The sequence below is a fragment of the Arctopsyche grandis genome, chromosome 4 (genome assembly GCF_051622035.1).
Source record: "Arctopsyche grandis isolate Sample6627 chromosome 4, ASM5162203v2, whole genome shotgun sequence".
Taxonomy (NCBI): Eukaryota; Metazoa; Arthropoda; class Insecta; order Trichoptera; family Hydropsychidae; genus Arctopsyche; species Arctopsyche grandis.
In genome coordinates this window covers 27,720,351-27,740,281 of record NC_135358.1, presented here as the reverse complement: position 1 = coordinate 27,740,281, position 19,931 = coordinate 27,720,351, and the positions used below count along the sequence as shown (strand labels likewise).

Below are 19,931 nucleotides of genomic sequence, written 5' to 3'. Positions count from 1 at the left end.
TTGACGCAAGTCGAATATTGTAACGGAAATGAAGTAATGAACGCTCCCAATTCCCAGGCTGTACCCACGTCGAAATAGAGAGAGACGTTAATTGTACCCATAATATCTATGAACATATAACCTAATATATAACATCTATGATATAATATGATATTATTACTTGCTTATCAAAATATATTGGAAACGTCGAAATTTGTCCAACATTATTATTTGTGAACAACATGTGCTATTTCGTTTAAATATTTCATATTTCACATTCTACATAAAGTATTTTTTTTATATTTTGTACATTAAGCGACTTTTATTTGAAAAATTTTCTTATGACCATTAATAACAACTTTATATTATTTTTCAACAACCTATGATTTGTAACCTGCATTATGGGGGGTGACACGAACCCTAGCGACACCACTGCACCAACTCTAGCGACACCTTGGTTCGCTCTCAATCTACATAGCTTATATAGCAATCGTCAAAGAACATGTCATCACTGAATTGTCGGAAAATTTGAAAGCACTCACCGCCACTGGTAGCCGTGAGGGTGTCTGGCGTCGGGTCCAGCAGCTGATTGGCCGAATTATTATCGCTGATTGGCGAAGGATCAGCAGGAGGTCTTGGCGCCATCAAGAGGGTCTGGGCCTCCTCCACCCCGAGCCTCTCCATCGGCCTTCGGGGTAGCCCACCCACGCCACGCTCCAGCATATCCGCATCTAATCGACCACTAACCCCGACGACACCTGCACTCCCACCGCTGCTAACACTCCTCCGCCATTTTATACAGCGCGTCTATTGCAAATGGCCGAATTTCGCCACTCGCCGAACACCTCACTCATCGTCCATTAGTCTAATTGGAAGTTTGCGATATATTCCGCTATAGTTCGCTTCTTTTCCACTGTCATTTCACCGTTCACGTTTCACATTTGGACTTGTTTTGAATGTGTGAGTTTTAATTCCGCTGCTGTGCATACGTGTGTATATACATATGTATGTACCTATGGAATGCTGTTGTTGTTACTTCTCTTATGATGAATTTATCTGCGCATTTTTGTGTCTGAGTAATCTGAAACAAAGCATAAACGCAAGTATTAAAATCAACGTTACGATCTAAAATAAATTAATTTCCTTTCAATCGCTAAGAACGATGCTTCAAATATAAAGTGGTTTAGTCAAATCACTTCCAACAAAGCGTTTCTTGAAGTGGGAAGAAAATGAATAAATTTCACATTACTAAAATGATAAAAGATTTCATTCATTTCAATTTTGTGACCTTTGTACCAATTTGTGCACTGCTCGGGCAAATAAAAATTGAAAAATGTATTTTTCAGATATTTTTTTAATGGTGCATCCAAAAGAAGAAATCAGAAGCACAAGAAATGTTTCAAAATTGGTAATCTTGACTTAAGTAATTCTTTGAACTACGCAATAAGAAAATAATTTAATTGAATTCTTTAAATATTGTTTTATAAAACTCCTTTGATCCATCGAAAACTGTAATTTGCGTGGTGTACAAATAAACATTCAACTTTATATAACAAATTCCATTGTCGATATCTCTTCATCTTAAATTTAAAAAAAAATGTGAAAAACATCACCAAACTCATTCCATAAAACGTTATTTATTTGCAATTTTTATCATGTTTCATTTAAATGATTACAAAAATAAGAAATTGAGTTTTTTCATAAACTACCACATCATATTTTCAGTTAAATATTTTAATTCACTCAAAATTCCAAACCTGAATCTTTTTGGAGAGCTTTTATAAGATTCTTTCATACATATATGAATATTACGAACCACTCAAAGTACATTTTTAACACATTCCCTTTCTTTGTATATTCAAAAAATTCAATATTGTTTTTTCATCTTCTCGAACGAACCTAAATTCTTATTTTCAAATTAATTACAAAAGTAAATCAAAAACGTACAAAATTATACATACATATGTATAATATACAAAATGAAAGAAATATTCATGGGTGTGACATGAAAAAGTCTCACAGGTGTATTTCAGGCTTTCAGTGAAATTTTTTCGCCGATCCGCTTCAGAGATTTGCAATAAATTATTCCGACATACGAATATTATATTCGCAAGTACATACACTAAGGACTAGGGTGTGTCCCATAAATAATGACGAACGCAAAATAATTCAAAACCACATCGGAACACACCTGTTCGCAAATGCGATTGTGTGTACCGTCGAAATCCAATAACATTTCGCACGTATCACCGTATTACCTGTACAATGGGGTAACCGAACATTCCGAAATTAGTGGGACACCTTCGAATGTAAAATGACACCGTACAATGAAACCTTACACCGCAAATATTTGTATCGTATATAATGTCACTCAAATACTGGAATTTTCATTTAATACAAGTACATTTTATATTCAAAGCAACATCGATTCGTTGAAACACGTTGATGACGTCATACATCCACTGCACTCGATATAAAAAAGTTCTGCTTTCATAACGAATTCGTTATATCAAATCGGATTAACTTTGTGCATAATTCGGTATTACTGAAAGCTTTTATATTATATTTTCTATTAATGTGAATTGACAAAGTATTATATGAATATAATAACGAAAATATCATGCATTTTTAGAATTTATGGAAATCCGAATTGCAAAATACAACGTAAACAAAGAAATGGCCCTTGAAAGCTGTTAAGTCGACTAAAAGTCGTTCACTTTTCAAGCGACAATTTTATGAAAGACGATAAAAAATAAACGATTCGTTACATTTGCAAGGAAACTGCATCATGAATAATAATTGAAATTTCACTCAAATGCTTTATTTAACCCATCATCCTCCGAAAAATTATGTTGCAACTACATTAACATGATTTCAATTAAAATTCCAATTAAATTTTCAAATGCGACACGGCGTATAGGTATGTAGAAAATTAACGCAGGCAATAAATAAATGTATTTTCAGTACGAATTATAATTTCTGCACAAGCAAAATTAACCAACCAAATTTTACAATTAATTCAGATTGCATGATCTATATTTAATGATCAGTTTTCATTGAAACTCCTTTAAAACATTAAAAATAATAAAAATAGAGATAATGGTCACGATCAAATCAACTGCAGCTTTTTCATCAAAATGCGAATAAAATGAAAAATTATTTCAAATATAAAAATAATAATAAGCAAAATGATTTTTTAAAATTTATTTATTATAGAGGTATTTTCCCTAGATGCCATTGGCGGGTCGCTTCTGAGCGACATCCATATTATTAAACTTGTAAATACATATATAAATTTATAGATTGTATATTTGAATTCAAATAGTGATGACATAGTGGGTAGGATGGTTTTGCCAATTTGATGAGGAACCGTTTCAACAGTAAAATCAAATAAATTGGCAAACTCTTGTAGGAAAGGATCGATTTGCAGTCACAAATCTGACCAGTACATTCTCTACAATCGAGGTCAACCCAGGGCTTGAATCCAGGAACCTTCCGGTGGTTAGCGTTAGCACAACCACCGAGCTATACTGTTGGCTATGCTGACTATATGTATACCGAGCTACATATACTGCTGGCTGGTTTTATTTGCACATAATAATTGAGCCATCACGATTAATCGTACTGTTACCTGATGTAGTGAAAAATTTCATTTTTAAAAGCAATTCTATTATATCTGTTTAACAGTTGAAAGTGATACTAAGCTAGAATGTGACCCGAGGACGCTTGTCGCGAATGAATCTCAAATTGCAAGAATCTTAACAAAAGCATAAATATGTAGTACATACGAACTCCAGTAAATTAGCAGACGTCTAAAAAAATGTATAAAAGTCAACCCGATTCAGCTTTTCTTATAGTTAAAATATTCTTATTTGGTCCACGTTTAGAGAACGTCTTCAAAATATTGTAGATATAAGATTTTTTGAACCATTTTCATCCAATTCATTTTACAATCAATCGATTCTCTTAAGTACTCAAAGGGTTACTGACATTCATGGCTTGGCTTCAAAAATGTACATATGAATGTACATGTACATATGTATATGTATGCATATTCCACAATGAAAAATGTATTTCACCACACTCGAGAAAGGGATTAAGTCTGCGCTTAACAAAAACTGTATAGGCATTTCCTGAAAAATTCAAGTTCCATCCGGAAAAGCTCTAACACGGTATTTCCGTGAATTGGAAATTTTCGAATTTGCATAAAAGCATATGGCGTGGCATATTCTCGTCTGCTACCGCCTAAAACACACTGATATTAAATACGATAACGGAATTGATTGGAAAATATTGTCACGGCTCGGTAGGTGACGTCCAATATTTACCGATGACGATATCCGAGAATCGTTAGAGCGCAAATGGATTGTGGCATTAAAAAACAGACAGTAGAAAAGTGGTCACTGTGAATTATTAAATGGGTCTTTGTGAATGCACCGCACTTTAGCCCACCATTGCACGAAACAAATCGTATATCAATCACCGTGAAAGTATGTCAGTATCATAATTTTTCAAAATCACACACCTGCACGTTCAACAATGTACTTTAATAAATATACATAAATCACTGTGAAAAGTTTATGAATATTTCAGAGTGAAAAAAAAATTAAATCATGTTATTATTTTACTGGCAATTAAAACATTTTCATTTAATATAAATTATGATAACTTTCGACTTTTATATTCCATTTTCAATTCTTTATTTTATTTTTGAATAATATATCTCAAGTTCAATTTTTTAAAATTGTATCTATACATTTAAATTATTTTAAATGTATAGATACAATTTTAAAAAATTGAACTTGAGATATATTATTCAAAAATAAACTAATATATAACGTAAATTATTTTATACTAACTTTCTTCCTAAATAAAAAGTGATAATAGCATTACCTTGTATGTATGTATTTACTGAAGTTGATTTTCAATTACGAGGTATAATTTAATCACAAATAAAACCTCAATTTCTCAGTCATGACTCATGACTGAAGCTTTCAAAGTTATATGACATAAGACTAAATATACCCAAAGTCACCCAATTTAAAATTGCTAGACTGAAAAACGATAGATAAGTAATAGAACAATTTTTAGCTTAGACGACGCCGGGTATTTTAACTAATTTTTCAATTCCAATAATAAACAACTAAATATTATCCATTATCTAATAATAAAATTATCGTAATAAGAAAAAATGTCATAAAGAAAAAAAACACATCATAAAAAATGGTTCCGCCACATATCACTCATTACGTACATAACGAAATAAGTCGATATAAATGAAGTTAGCCTAATCATATCTATTTTCACAAATACACATTATTATCCCCATCGACTATATTCCCTGTTGTATTTGACGACACTTGGAAATATTCAAATCTGCAATAGATAAGATTCGATAACTATTATTGACGTGGACTCGAAATATGAAAATAGTGCAAACATAGGTACGTATGTACAATGTACATTATGTATAATATACGTATCACCGAAACCATCCAAAAGCTTCCCAAATATTAAATTATACCCCTAATTTATTATATAATACAAATAGAATCTGATGTTGATGAATGTACACGCATACATACATATATTTGGAGGCCGATTCCCGAGCTGTTAATAATAAACATTGGTTACATTAAAAAGCGCTATCGAAAACCTCAAAATACACTTTGAACTTTAACATTATCTCTATTTATCGATTCTATGAATAGAAACCGCGTTGTGGTTTTAATGCGAAAATCTAAGACGATGTCAGTTTGTATGAAATTTCAATACTAATAAGAGAACGTACTCATAATCTATTTATCTAGGCATCCGAGCTTCTGTACGAGGTTAAATTTTTACCGACGATTATATAACGAACTTCATGTTCGTTTAGAGAATGTATACATGTACGACCCCAAAAAATGTATAGATGTATGTATGTGAAGCTATATGATTTCGTTTATAATTGATGCTTCACATGACAGATACATACTGCAAATTGAATTAACTAATTGAAATTGACCTACCAGATTTACGTCACATATGAAAAAATGCAATCTATCACACAATCATATTTATGCGACAAAGTCGCTTTGATGGAAATAGTAAAGCTTTTAATTAAATTCTTATAATAATAATAATACTTAATATAATTAATGAGCTAAAATTAATTTTTGGGGAAAAATCGCTCTGAGAAATTGGTCCAAGTTTTCATCAAATTTCACATCAGCCCATCGTAATAAATTAACGTTTCGTTAAACATTTATTAATATTTCAAGAATTTTAATAATTCATTCCCTTGTTTTATCTCACATATTTTTTATCAAGAAGAGATGAACATTTTATATTCTATTCAGGTATTTCTCATCAAAACTGACGATTAAGATTGTGCTCGATCGTAAATTTTTGTTGATATCGTTGGAATAGTATTTCACAGTATCAAATAGTTTATACGTATCTTAGAATGCATTAACCTTTTAGATTTAGGGTTCGACAAAGAATGCCACAAAGGTCCTATATTGACCTCCAGATAATGAAGCCTATTTAGTAAAGTTTACGTTCATACATACATATGTACATACATAGTACATTCGCATACACACATACATACATATTTATGATAATACAGAACCATTTTTTTTGATGAAATATTTAACCTCATATTTTACTAAAATCAAAATAAAAATTAGTAATAAGACATTACATACATATATCTATGTACATATATATCCATACCATGTCTTAATTAAGTAGAATATAAAATATATCTGATCGATTCCAAATTGTCTGAATGGCAGTTGTTTTTTCAGAACTTTTACAAAAGAAAACTAAATGGTTATAGTTAAAATTAAATAATTTACATATGTATGTAGGTCAGTGGCGTATATTGGGTGTGTGCTAGGTGTGCGGCGCACACCCGTGAAAACCAAAGACCACACAAAATAATGTGTTGTTGTATAAACAGGCATTGATGTGTATGGTGTATTTACCGCGTGCGCTAAATGTATGGTGTATGGTGTGGTGTGCAGTCTGCAGCGTGTTGTGTGATGTGTGTATGTAGTTTGTGCGCCGCGACGAGAGAATACCTATGCCGTGCAGCAAATTGGTGGGTTTGGTTGGAGTGTGCAGGCGGATATTCGCTTGTATAGGTTTGTTCGCGATATTAAGACGTACGGTGTGCTACGACTTCAGAGCACCGCGCACCGCACCGCACCGCACCGCACCGCACCACTCGGCAATTGACCGAATGCGATGCGACACGTGGTCTCGTACTTTTTCGCACATTCGTATTTTTATGGTCATATCTCAGTCATACCTCTAATAACTAATAATGGCTAACAGTGTTCAAGACATTTTAACTATTCCGTTTTCAAATAGAAGTTTTGAGATAAAATTAAAAATAATTAAAGATGGGAAACCGTGTCCGTCTCTTCCAAATTTATCCAGTTTGCATAAAGAAAAAACAAAAGTTTACACTAGACATTTTTGCGTTTCAAATTATAAAAAATTCGAATGGATTACAGGCTGTGAAATTCGATCCAAACTTTTCTGCTGGCCATGTTTATTGTTCTCCAAAGATATTAATGTGTGGAACAAAGAAGGATTTGCTGATCTCAACCATTTGACAGCAGCACTGAAGAAACACGAAGGATCGCAGGCACACGTTCAATCATTTCTTTCCATACAAATGTTTGGCAAACAACGAATCGACGTATTAATTGACAGTCAACGTAAAGCCGAAATAAGTCGACATAATGAACAAGTAAATAAAAATAGAGATGTTTTAAAACGAATTATTAACGCAATAATCTATCTAGGAAAACAAGAACTGTCCCTGCGAGGTCACGACGAGTCATGTAATTCCGTAAACAAAGGCAATTACATTGAATATCTACAATGTAAATGCTCTTCGAGAATATGATTCTGTTTTAGATACTCATTTAAATACTGCTACTACCTTTCGTGGTACTTCTCCAAGTATACAAAATGACATAATCGAAGCAATCGCTCATGTTATTAAAGTTCATATAAAAAATGAAGTAGAGTCAGCAAGTTTTGTTGCTATTATTCTCGATGAAACTTCAGATATAATGACAAAATCACAGCTCTCAACAGTTTTACGTTTTGTATGTAAAGGCAATGTACATGAACGGTTTATTAGTTTTACAGACGTTAGTGCTGATAAAACATCTAATGGTCTATTCCGTCACGTGGTGAACATAGTTGAAGAATTTAAAATTCAAGACAAATTGGTTGGACAGACTTATGATGGAGCAAGTGTAATGAGTGGACACGTAAATGGTTTGCAATCCAAAGTCCTCAATGCTTATCCTTTTGCTCTTTTTACACACTGTTATGCTCATGTATTGAATTTAGTATTGCAGCAAGGTCTTTCTGATATTAAAGAAAGTAAATCATTTTTTCAAACTTTAAATGGATTGTCTACATACTTTTCAAAATCTTCCAAAAGAGTATTCGCTTTACAGGAATTTGTGACAAAAAGACTTCCCTCTGTAGCACCTACAAGGTGGAATTTTACATCTCGTTTAAGTAGCACAGTACAACAATACAGAAGTCAATTTACAGATTTTTTTCGACATGTTATAGAAAATTGTGAATTATGGGACACAGATACTGTTATAAAAGCACGAGGGTTTTTAGGCTTTTTAGATGATTTTCAAACAATTAAACTTCTTCAAATTTTTTCAAAACTGTTTGGAATAACTGATGTTTTGTATAACATTCTTCAATCTAAATCTTCGGACGTTTTATATTGTTGTAAAAAAATTAATGATGTTTTGCAGCAACTGAAATACGAAAGGGATAATAATTTTGAAATGTTATGGAATAATTATTTAAATGAAAAAAATGATGATCATGATCGTAGGCCACAAAGATTAAAAAATTATTCAGAAGTAGAAGATAAAACTTCATTTCGTCAATTATATTTCAAAATAGTTGATAGCATAATCGCACAAGTCGAATGTAGATATTCTTCACTTTCCAAATTAGAATATTTTCACCTTCTTTGTAATGATAAATATGAAGAATATAAAGAAAATTTTCCAAATGTTTTAATTAATAAATTAAAAGATTTTTATGGATCACTGTTTGATTATATTCGATTGAAAAACGAACTCATTGTGCTATATTCCAGCTCTGAATTTTCAGAGAAACCTGTTCATGAATTAATACAATTCATGACAAAAAATAACCTCGAATCTGGTTTTAAAGAGGTGTTTAAGCTGGGAGAATTAATATTAACGATACCAAGCAGTACAGCTTCAGCAGAACGTTCTTTTTCGGCGCTGAAAAGAATAAAAACTTGCTATAGAGGTACGCAAGGTCAAGATAGATTATGTGGCCTTAGCTTAATTTCAATAGAAAAAAAGTTATTGGTGGAATTAAAACAGAAAGACACATTCTATGCAGACGTGATTGAAAAGTTTATGTCTCAGAAACGTCGCATTGAACTTATGTATAAATAACTAATAAATTAAACATTTTTGTAATGCAAAACGAGTATTTTTTTTTAATTGCTAATTTTATACCCTATGCCCTACGGCATACACAGCACACCCGGTATTAACACCCACCGTCCGCCACTGATGTAGGTATATATGAAACTTTAAGCAAAAAATTTCTTACTAGTGTGTTCTTAATAAAAGAAACATGTTTTGCGTGTAAAAGAACAACTTTTCTCTTCAAAGTTTACGAATCAGTAAATTAGGGAAACATGACACCATAACGAAATGATTGTAATGACAGGAAGGTCAACCAAATAGGTCGAAAAGCAAAAAGAAACCAAACATAGTAGACGGGGGAAAATGTAAGGTCATTTTTTCGGAGACAGTCTTCTTCACGCTCTTTAAACAATTTCCATTAAAACATTTTTAGCACTTTGACTCGTCAAAAAGATACCAGCACAAAAGCGGACTTTAATTTCAGAATTTTTACCCACTAACAATATAGCCGACCGAGTTCGAAATGAATACACGATCGCTATACGATATACATATGTATGTATGTGAATAATTCCCAAAATTACCCAACCGATATTCAAACGAGGATACTTTGAATAGTTTCAATGCTGTCCATTTTCTTAATGCTAATGCAAAAACCGATTACACATGTGTAGTTTACTTCAACCACGAAAATATCGCCAAAATTTTGACTCTATTTGGGGAAAATTAACCATTCAGTATTGAGTCGTGAAAAAAGTTGCCGGCGATGCGAACTTTTTAGTCAATGTCCGGTCCGCACTTTTCTTCGAGGCTAAACTAATAAATATCGATTCTTTCGTCGCTTTCTGCACGATTCTCTCCCTTATACGTATAGTATAAGTATCAAATGTATTTCCGAGCAACAGATAGGAGATTGAAATTTACCGCTACGTGGGGGATTCTGAGGTGACCGACCAAGTTTCCGATCTGCGGCAGAAAGCTAGACTGAAACTTCGTATATGAGAAAATTCAATATGTTACATGTTCATTACAAGATTTTTATTCGTTTTATATGAACTCCCATAGTTTGCAATCACTTTCATGATAAATGAATCCAATTTGTATTACGCTGAAAAATATTTCAACATATACATACATACATACATACATGTATGCATGTACATATGCATATGTATATGAATTTAAGTCCATCGTCATAATTCACCATAAAAATTAAAAAATAAAATACGTCATTTTCCAAAATAAAAAAATAGTATTACAAAATATGAAATAAAACCTTGGAGCTTTTATGACCCATATTATTGTGCCAATCAAATTTTAATTCTCGTAATATAAATCGATTGTGACGCCTTATCGAATAAATATTAAATTCAACTTTCAGAGTTTGCAAAAGTGTGAATTATTAAATCATTACGGTTTATATGTCAATAATAATAATAGAACATTATTTTTAATCTTATAATTAACTTATATGAAATTATTTATTCCACATATATTGTCTGCGTTGAATTACACTGCGCAACAAAAAAATTACCTTAACGGAGATTGATCAATCTTTACTAAGTTTGATCCATTAAATTCGAATATGGCATTATTTATGTTGGTTTGCTCTCATTTGCGTTTCAAAAAAATGCGAAATTTTTACAGTTTTTTGGCTTTTGCTACATTTAACTCAAAATCAGTATTGATGTGCAAAAAATCAATCTCATATTCATATTGGATTCAATAGTCCTATGCTTTTTCTATATTTTTAAACGCTCATATCTCCTAAACGAAAGGAAACCAAAAAAAATCTTTCTAATATTTGAATTCAATATATAGGTCAGGTTTAATTTAAAATTAATTTACCTCCGATTCGGTAAGAAAAAAACGGACTTTTTGTTGTTTAGTATTATTTATGTATATGGCATTATTAATTTATTAAATATGAAATTTAACCTGGATAATGTTTTTCATGTTTATTTCTTTATTTATTTTTAATAGTTGAAAAATGTTTAAATGGACAGTCTACATTAGTTTTACAGAGTAATTTAATTTAAACTATCGCATCAAATGAAATTACTTCTATGTACACACAAACTAAAAGTAAATAAATACAGCATTACTATATTATAATACGTATAAATAGTATATTAATTATTACTTCGAATACAATGACAATAATTAAAAATACTTTCAGCATATCTCAGTTTAATTTATTAAATTAAACATGCATACATCCGCGTGTAATTTTCGCTAATTATATTTTAGCTATATTAATTCATATTATCGCGCATATATTGCGGTCATAATAATAGTTCGCGTATTCAATTGGGGGCCCACCCTGAAAATCAATACTTCGAATTCCGGTTTCAATGTGAAAAAGTGAGTCGTGGCGTGACGATCAAAACAACATTAAAGACATGAGTTTTCCGAAAAGTAGAGACCGAGTACGGAAAATTCTCCAGACGATAATAGACGAGCGAATTATTTACTTTAAAAAAAAATTAACTTAACATACATACAACCATAGAAACTACAGTCAAATACGAACATAGATAAATTCATACATTATATCTACATTAATAATTTTCATGCATATGTACTATGTCAATTTTGACGCATTGATTGTATCACATTATGAATATTTCCGAAATCAAAATTAAAGATATGATCAATCGTTTGAATATTCAACTATGCGCGTCCGTTCGCCCTTTAAGTTCGGACGAAAAATTGTAACACAACATTTTCAAGCGAAAAAAAAACTCATAAGCTTATTTATATAAAATATGTATGTATGATTAGTACTAAGCCGACAATGCGCTCGGGCAGGTGAATTATTTTAACCCCTATGATATGTGTATTAAAATATACCTTCGTGGAATTTTACGGGTTAATCTACCCCAATAAAATATTTACACCGCAATTTGAAACTTTTCAGTATGAAATATGCATTAAAGCGATTTCGAATTAACTATACTAACACATTGTGACAAAGCATGATTTCAAAAGAAGTACAATATCATTTTTTACAGTAGGTAATGCATTTGAGTGTTTTGAAAAATCAGTAATTTTTACTTTATATTTTTATTAAATTTATATTCTTCCCATAATGGCATTACGGGTTGCCCCTGAGTGACACCATTGGCATTAATATATAAATTTATAGATATAATTTTTTTTAAATCATATTCAAGTAGTGGGCATATTCAGTGCCAATTTAATGATGAACTGTTTCAACAATGAAATCAGATAAATTGGTAAACTCTGATAGGAAACGATCGACCAGCAGCACTGCAGAAATACTTCCAAAATAATTCTTATCGAGGTCAACCCAGAGTTGAACCCGAGAGCCACTCGGTGGTTAGCATTAATGCAACCACCACTGGCTAATATCGATATTCATTAATCAATGTAATTAAAAATATTATGTTTTCATTTTATTCAATACTAGTGGTTTTACCCGGCTTTGCTCGTATTTAAACCGCTTAAACATGGCTAATCTAATAGTAAAAATTAATTTGTTTTTTTTTTTTTATTAAAGTTATTTGAATCGAAAATAAATAATATTTAACGAAATCCGGAATCAGCATCCGGAACTGAAAAAGGAATCGGGAACCGGAACTGAAAAAGGAATCCAGATTCGGAACTGAAAAAATAATCGATATCGTCTTTTAATTTTAATTTAATTTTTTCGATAACATCACGGATTCTACTAACAAAAACTTAAATATATGCATACATACTCTAGTATGTATGTACATACTCTACCATATATACAAACTTACATATATGTATGCATAAAGTCTCTTTCGAAATTATAAATTAAGAAGATGCTAGATGCTATGGCGCAATTCAAAATGGTATATCAATCAAAAGTACTGTTAATGAAAACATAATATTATGTATGTATGTACATACATATGTATATAGCGTGCAAAATAAATCACAATGTCATTGTTTCCATCGAAAAAAAATTTGCCGTCACTTTAAGACCCTGAATACTATTTGCATTCAATTACGTGTTTGCAAAAATGAACTGTAAGCGAATGAAAAAAAAATCAAGATAATTTGCATAGTAGCTTTCGATCAATCAAAGCTAAAATTATATAATATCAAAGAAAAGCATGCTTCTCAAAGTATTTGTGGTTTAAAACGATTCTTCTCCTTTGATATTGTATCGTTTTATATCAAATGAGATATCTCAAGATTGCAATTCATAATTCAGGCATACGATCTGAAAATTATTAGGGAATTCTCGCATCCATGTACATTATACACGATTGAATCGGAACGCTTGGAATTTTTCAACGAAATATGCGCTTTTAATCCGACCCCGTTTGATGGTTTATTTTCTTATTATTTTATATGATGAAGCGAAAATTGAAACGTTCAGTCAAAATATTTCACAAAAACGGAAATTCACGTTGAAAATTGGAATATATTTTTATTGATGCTTATCGATAAGAATTGCAACGACTCGTTCAAAAATGTGACAAAAAAAAACCAACGTACAAAATTATTCGAAACCGTTTTCGGGGGATGGGCCAAATCAAAATATGTAAAATGAATATAATTAAATGATTGTGAGATGGAATCGGAACAATTTTGTGTAGATGTTGAGTCAAAAATAAAATAAAATAAATTGTCAGAGCGGTTCTTCGGTGCGTCATTATTAAAGATCGTTTGTTGAGCGAATAATTGCGGAAATGAGAAATCCCCTAAAGCCTCCCGGGGATACCTGGTCTACGATGGGATCAATGAATTTAAGATAACCATATTCCCTGACATCTTCAGGCGAAGTCAATTTACCAAAATTTCAATCATGACACAACTATCCGAATTCTCTGATTAAATTCAAAATTCAACTAAACTTACCAATTAGAAAATTGAAAGACCACAACAACAACTGATTGAAAAAAAAACTTCATCTATTGTTACTACGTACATAGATAAAGTAAAAATTAGAGCCGACCCCAAATAAATGAGATAAGGCTAAGAGATAATAAAAGAGATTTTTTTGTTAAATTCCACATTTTTTTTAAATATAATATGTATTTTCATACGAGAGTGTCAAGCAAGTGACATGTAAATATTTAATACATTCTAATTTACCATTTACAATTTAAAATCATCAATTACCTATTCCCGGAAGGTTCACTATTCATTTCCTTTGTGATGCGAACTCAAATTAGATAGTTCGTTCCCCATAAATAAATTGAAAATAAATACAGGGCAAGCATCCGGTAAAATCCATTCGTTACATTCACGTATGACAACCCTTCATCGGGCAAATTAATTACTAAACCGCACCCCGTGTGTGTGTGTCATCAACCCCAAAAGTACAACGAGTTGATAAATTTGATCATTTTTTCAGCAATCTCGCACACAAGAATGTCACCTCGCTGGATAATCGCGACAGACACGCGCCGAATAATAATCAACTTAAAAGCCAAAATGACAACGAGCGTTATTCAAATACAAGAGACACATTTATATGTACATATGTATGTACATATATAAATAGAATCGAAACTCAAGATAAAGCAATCCTGCACTTGCTAAGCGACAAAAACACTAGAAAGCGTCGATCTGGAACAATGGTTCAATATTGTGTGTTAATTTAAACACTAATTTATTCAGCTGTGAGACAATCGCTTTGTGCATTACGAGTGCCAAATATATACACAACAGGTTATCAACCCTCATCCCGTTTCCGCAAATATTATAATTTTGAACGCCGACAACAATCTCAAGGGTAAATTCTCCAATTTGACAGAGATCAACAGCGAGAAACAACAAATGTATTCAATCAAATTCAAAATTCAATCAAACGGCTACCGGTCTACATATGTACATATGTACATACATACATACAGCTTGGGTTACATATCGACTTTTAAAATATATGTTATATAAGTTATAGTTCATTGTGAATTTATTGGCATATTTACATATGTATATTCAGATAAATCATACATTTAACGATACATCAGCACAACGAATACTTCGATAGTGTTCAGGTTACATTTGTCAAAATAAGTGCATTTTAAAAATGAAGCAAATATCGACATAAAATCATGCCGCGATCGACTGTTTGGACAGCCCTGAATTATACTGCGACCATAAAAAAGTTCGATATTGTCTGATTTATACTCTGAACCGATCGCTGATCACATATTTACTATTTTTCTTAATTATATTTGAATAATACAATTTTTTTACAGGAACTGAAACAAACAAATGAAATTCTAACTCGTTCTATTTGTAATGTTAAAAATTCCTTCAAATACTTCCAATTCATTCTGAGGCACACTTCAATCAATGAAAATTAAAATATTAATATTATATAATATACATATGTACATACATTCAGCGATAGTTTACGTACTGTAAATACGTTTATGATGAAAACGAAATATTTGCACAAGACGACATTTTTCGACAAACAAAAAATCTTTATATACTATATCTATGTCATCTTAGAGTATCGGAACAGCAATGCGAACGATACGTATTATATTATATAATACATACATATGAAAGTAGGGAATATTCAATTTTTCCGAACACGTGGTAAAATGTGAAACTAGCATGAGTTGCTAGTCCGTCGCAACATAGGCTTTCCTAATTGTTTCGATACGTGAAAACGGTGAATTAATTTGAGAAGAGAGCAAAGCTCTTTAAAAAGTCACGCATCATCAACGGCACCTGTTTCCGGATCGTAACGCCGAAAAGCTCACCGTTCCGGAACGCGAGCGCCACGCTAATTTAGACAGCCTTATCGAAACTTATTTATTATAGCACTGCCGAACTGCACATGTGTCGCTTTTAATTAATCATTCGCCAAACGAACCATGAAAATAACTAATAAGTCAACATATTACTACCACACCAGAAGTATGTATGTATGTTCATACATACATACATACATATGTATATGTAATACTACGGAAAATGTCACCTTCAACGAAATTCGCCAGATGACAATTTAATCAAAAAATATAATTTCACATAAAAAATCCCAACAGTTCTTCATAGTGATAATTTGTATTGTATTTAATTAAATAAAGAAAATATTTTCAGAAGTAATTAAAATGTCATAAAAATGAAATCCAATTAATTTACCTATTCAAACCGTCTGTTCACGTTGACTTGTAGGTAAACTAATCTCTAAGTTAATCTGAATTAATAGCATTTTTATTTCCTTTTTTATAACGATTTTTTATAGAAGCAATCTCACAGTATTCATCCAATATCATTTGGACCGCACTTGTGATAATTCAAATTGTTTGGAAATTTTGATCTATCCCGACCCTTGAAAATGTATTAAAACGATCTGAGCTATATCCCCTTCACTCGATTCCAGTGTTTTGCCATTTTTCAATAAAGTAATATGTAATAACAAAAAAAAGTAAAAACGAAAACGATATAAGCAACGTGGTGAAATAAATCACTTCTATCGGAACACTGATTTGCGTAAAATGGAAAATCTAGAGCTAAACAATAGAGTAATTGCTAGTTAGATGCGATGTAGGCAGTGTGACTGCATTTTACAAGTAATGATATAATGCAGAAAGTAAAGACACTGCAATGGCAAAATAACAAAATAATTATTCGAATGGAATCCGAGGGAATTTAAAAGGGTACAAAGAAAGCCATAGAAGAGATAAAATTAGAAAAATGTGTGGGGTGAGATGGATGAGATTTACCCAAAACAGAGACAAATAGATGCGTGTTGTAGAGACCTTCACTCAAAAGTTGAAATTAGCTGATGATGATATAAATATGTATGTATGTATTATGTGTACTGGACTTAAACTATAAAATTCAAAGTTTCAAAAGCCAACTTTCAAGCCCATTTTAATATAGTTTGTATATAACGATTTTAGTTGACTATCATATTCGACTAACTCAGAACTTTACGTGTCCTTATATTTTTAATCTATGTACGCGTTGTGAAATTTATCTTTATTGAATTCATTCTAAAAATAAAATTACAAACATTTATAAACTTATTCCACCGGCTCTTTTTTATTTATGCTAGTACAATAAATTTACCTTTGAGTGCCATTATAGCGTTTTCATTATTCGTAATAAATTACCGTAAATCACGAAACCGTGCAACTTCGCCCGTGATTTACCGCAATTAGCTTCACGAATTTAATTTAAGTCCATGTCATAATAACTGACCTATTCGTTTAATTTTATTCATTCAATTTGTCGCTAGAAACGTTTGGATATTTGCTCACAATTTAAAAAAAACGCGTCGATTAAATTACCGAAGCGAATACAAATTTGCGGCTTGGCAGATGCAATTTTTATCGCGAGTATAGGCGAAATTTTTTAATGAAAAATTCACTCTAAAATGTTTATTTAAAATTTAACGAGCAACAGCAGAGACCAAACCAAACCGCAAATAACCGAATGAGCCACCACTAAAACCATACTATTCGTCGAGCGAAACCTTATAATCCTCTTTACCGGCAGCATAATGATAAATAAAATATTGCAACATTAGAGGGGAACAAAGAGAGAGGGGAATGACGTGAAAATATAATTTATTCAAAGTAACACCAGCGGTACGGTCAGATTAAAGGTCTATTCGTACTAACATATCGCGTACCGGCAACTGCACGTAATCAGTAAGTACGGAAATAATTCTTTGGTACATTATGTATGGAAACATTCATTGGCGCAGGCGCGCGCATTCACATCATAAAAGCGGATGTTTGATAAAGCCTGGTGTAGAATATGAGCTCAATGTGCCACTGTTCGAAGAAGACTATCTTCAAATGTCTTCATATGTATTATATGTGTTCATAGTAGATTGGCACCTTCGTGTGTGATGAGTCAGGGTTTCTGAACTCAATCATTACTGATTTATTTAAACAAATAATGCACATCGTTCAATTAATTGACTTAATAGATGTTACGCCGTTTCCATCGTTCACCTGAGGCAAGTGCCTCGCTCGCCCCACCCTAGTACTGGCCCTGACACGGGGATAAAATAGTAAGCTCGTATAACACGAGATGCCTAGGGAGATTCCAACTGTGTTGGGCGTAGTCTTGGTCATTGTTAATTCGAACAATATTATTTCGACTAGTTTTTCCTACATTTCATCAAATATGGGAAGCACCGTAATCAATCGATATCAAACCTATTTCAATACAAAGATAAAACATCACCGATTTTTTTACAGGTGCAAAATTATCTAAAAAATACGTGCCATGTACCACTATGTGTATCTGCGCCTTGAAAGGCCTGTCTGTGTCTGTCATGTAGTATTGTAATCACAATAAAGAGTTGCCTTGTAAATGACAAATGAGTGTGCAAGGGCGTATGTATGTATGTATGTACGACTCGAATTTCCGAAGGACTCAGATAAGGGGATGACAATGGCATTAGTCCCGTATTCGGTACATAACGCATGGTCACACTACATGTGGGCAACGATTTCACTTAGTACCTTTAATCCCCGAAGGGAATTGCTCGATGAAAAAGTGGCGTAATAAAAACACGTCCGTAATAATGCTCTTCGAGTGGAGAACAGGGTGTTATGTTAAATTAGAAATTTATACAATTCTTAGGGGAACGTAGGAGCATGCTCGAACACGGAGTCGTGCGTGTTTGATTCCTATTTGAATATCATTATTATTTAATCATTGAAATTTGAATTCAGCTATTGTTTCACAGTAGTATGTCAATTATGTATCGAAACTACCCATTTGAAATTATTATTTTTCGTCAAAATAATTTCTTGCCTAATGAGGGATAACGCTACAACACCAACAAACAAAATGGGATGAACTAACGTTTCATAACATATGTATGTAGTTTCATATGTAACATATGTAAGTCAGAATCGATCACTGATCACGTTTTCAGGATCTAGTTTTAATTAAGCTTAATAACAAACAACTACATCAACATCAGTCAACAATTATTACATATAATAATAATGTATATTATACATTTCTATGTAGAACTTTAAAAATGTATGAAAGATAAACATACTTTTGATGGTATATATGTACATATGTGCATACATAAAAACCTATTATGTATCTAAGGTACTTACACAACAAGTTTGAGAATTACTGGCTCTATGGTAATCGTGCGTTGAATGAGCTTTCGAATTTCCAGGAAGAGCATTGCGTGCTCTCTGGGCTAATCGTACCACTAACACTACCTCAATTTTCATACACATTCAAAAACACGCTGACAATGCGTATCTTGGAAATTTGAAAAAAATATATACAAACATGTTTGCCCAAGTGGAAAAAAGTGAATAAGTACTCTCGAGAAAACCCGTTCACGTGTAAGTTCTTTAAAAGAAAATATCGAGCGCGAAATGTATATATATACGAATCGAGTAATTCGCATATTTCAGAGGTGAATATTTGACCTTTGTAATTTTTTATAGCGAAAACCTAACATACTAAACGATCGCACTGAATCTATTCGAATTTCTCGGAACAAACGGTACAGCGTGTTCCAGCTACGAACGTTTTAAACGTGAA

The 19,931-nt window shown here is 32.1% G+C and overlaps 1 protein-coding gene across 1 annotated transcript in view; it reads right to left on the bottom strand.

The window, feature by feature from the left end:
* LOC143911070 (potassium voltage-gated channel subfamily KQT member 1-like) overlaps positions 1-19,931 on the bottom strand; it is a 134,817-nt gene that overhangs the window by 91,208 nt on the left and 23,678 nt on the right. Inside the window, exon 2 of the mRNA XM_077429796.1 lies at positions 522-1,060. Within this exon, the coding sequence (XP_077285922.1) occupies positions 522-702 (181 nt within the window). The 5' untranslated portion in view covers positions 703-1,060. The remainder of the gene's footprint in view (positions 1-521; positions 1,061-19,931) is intronic.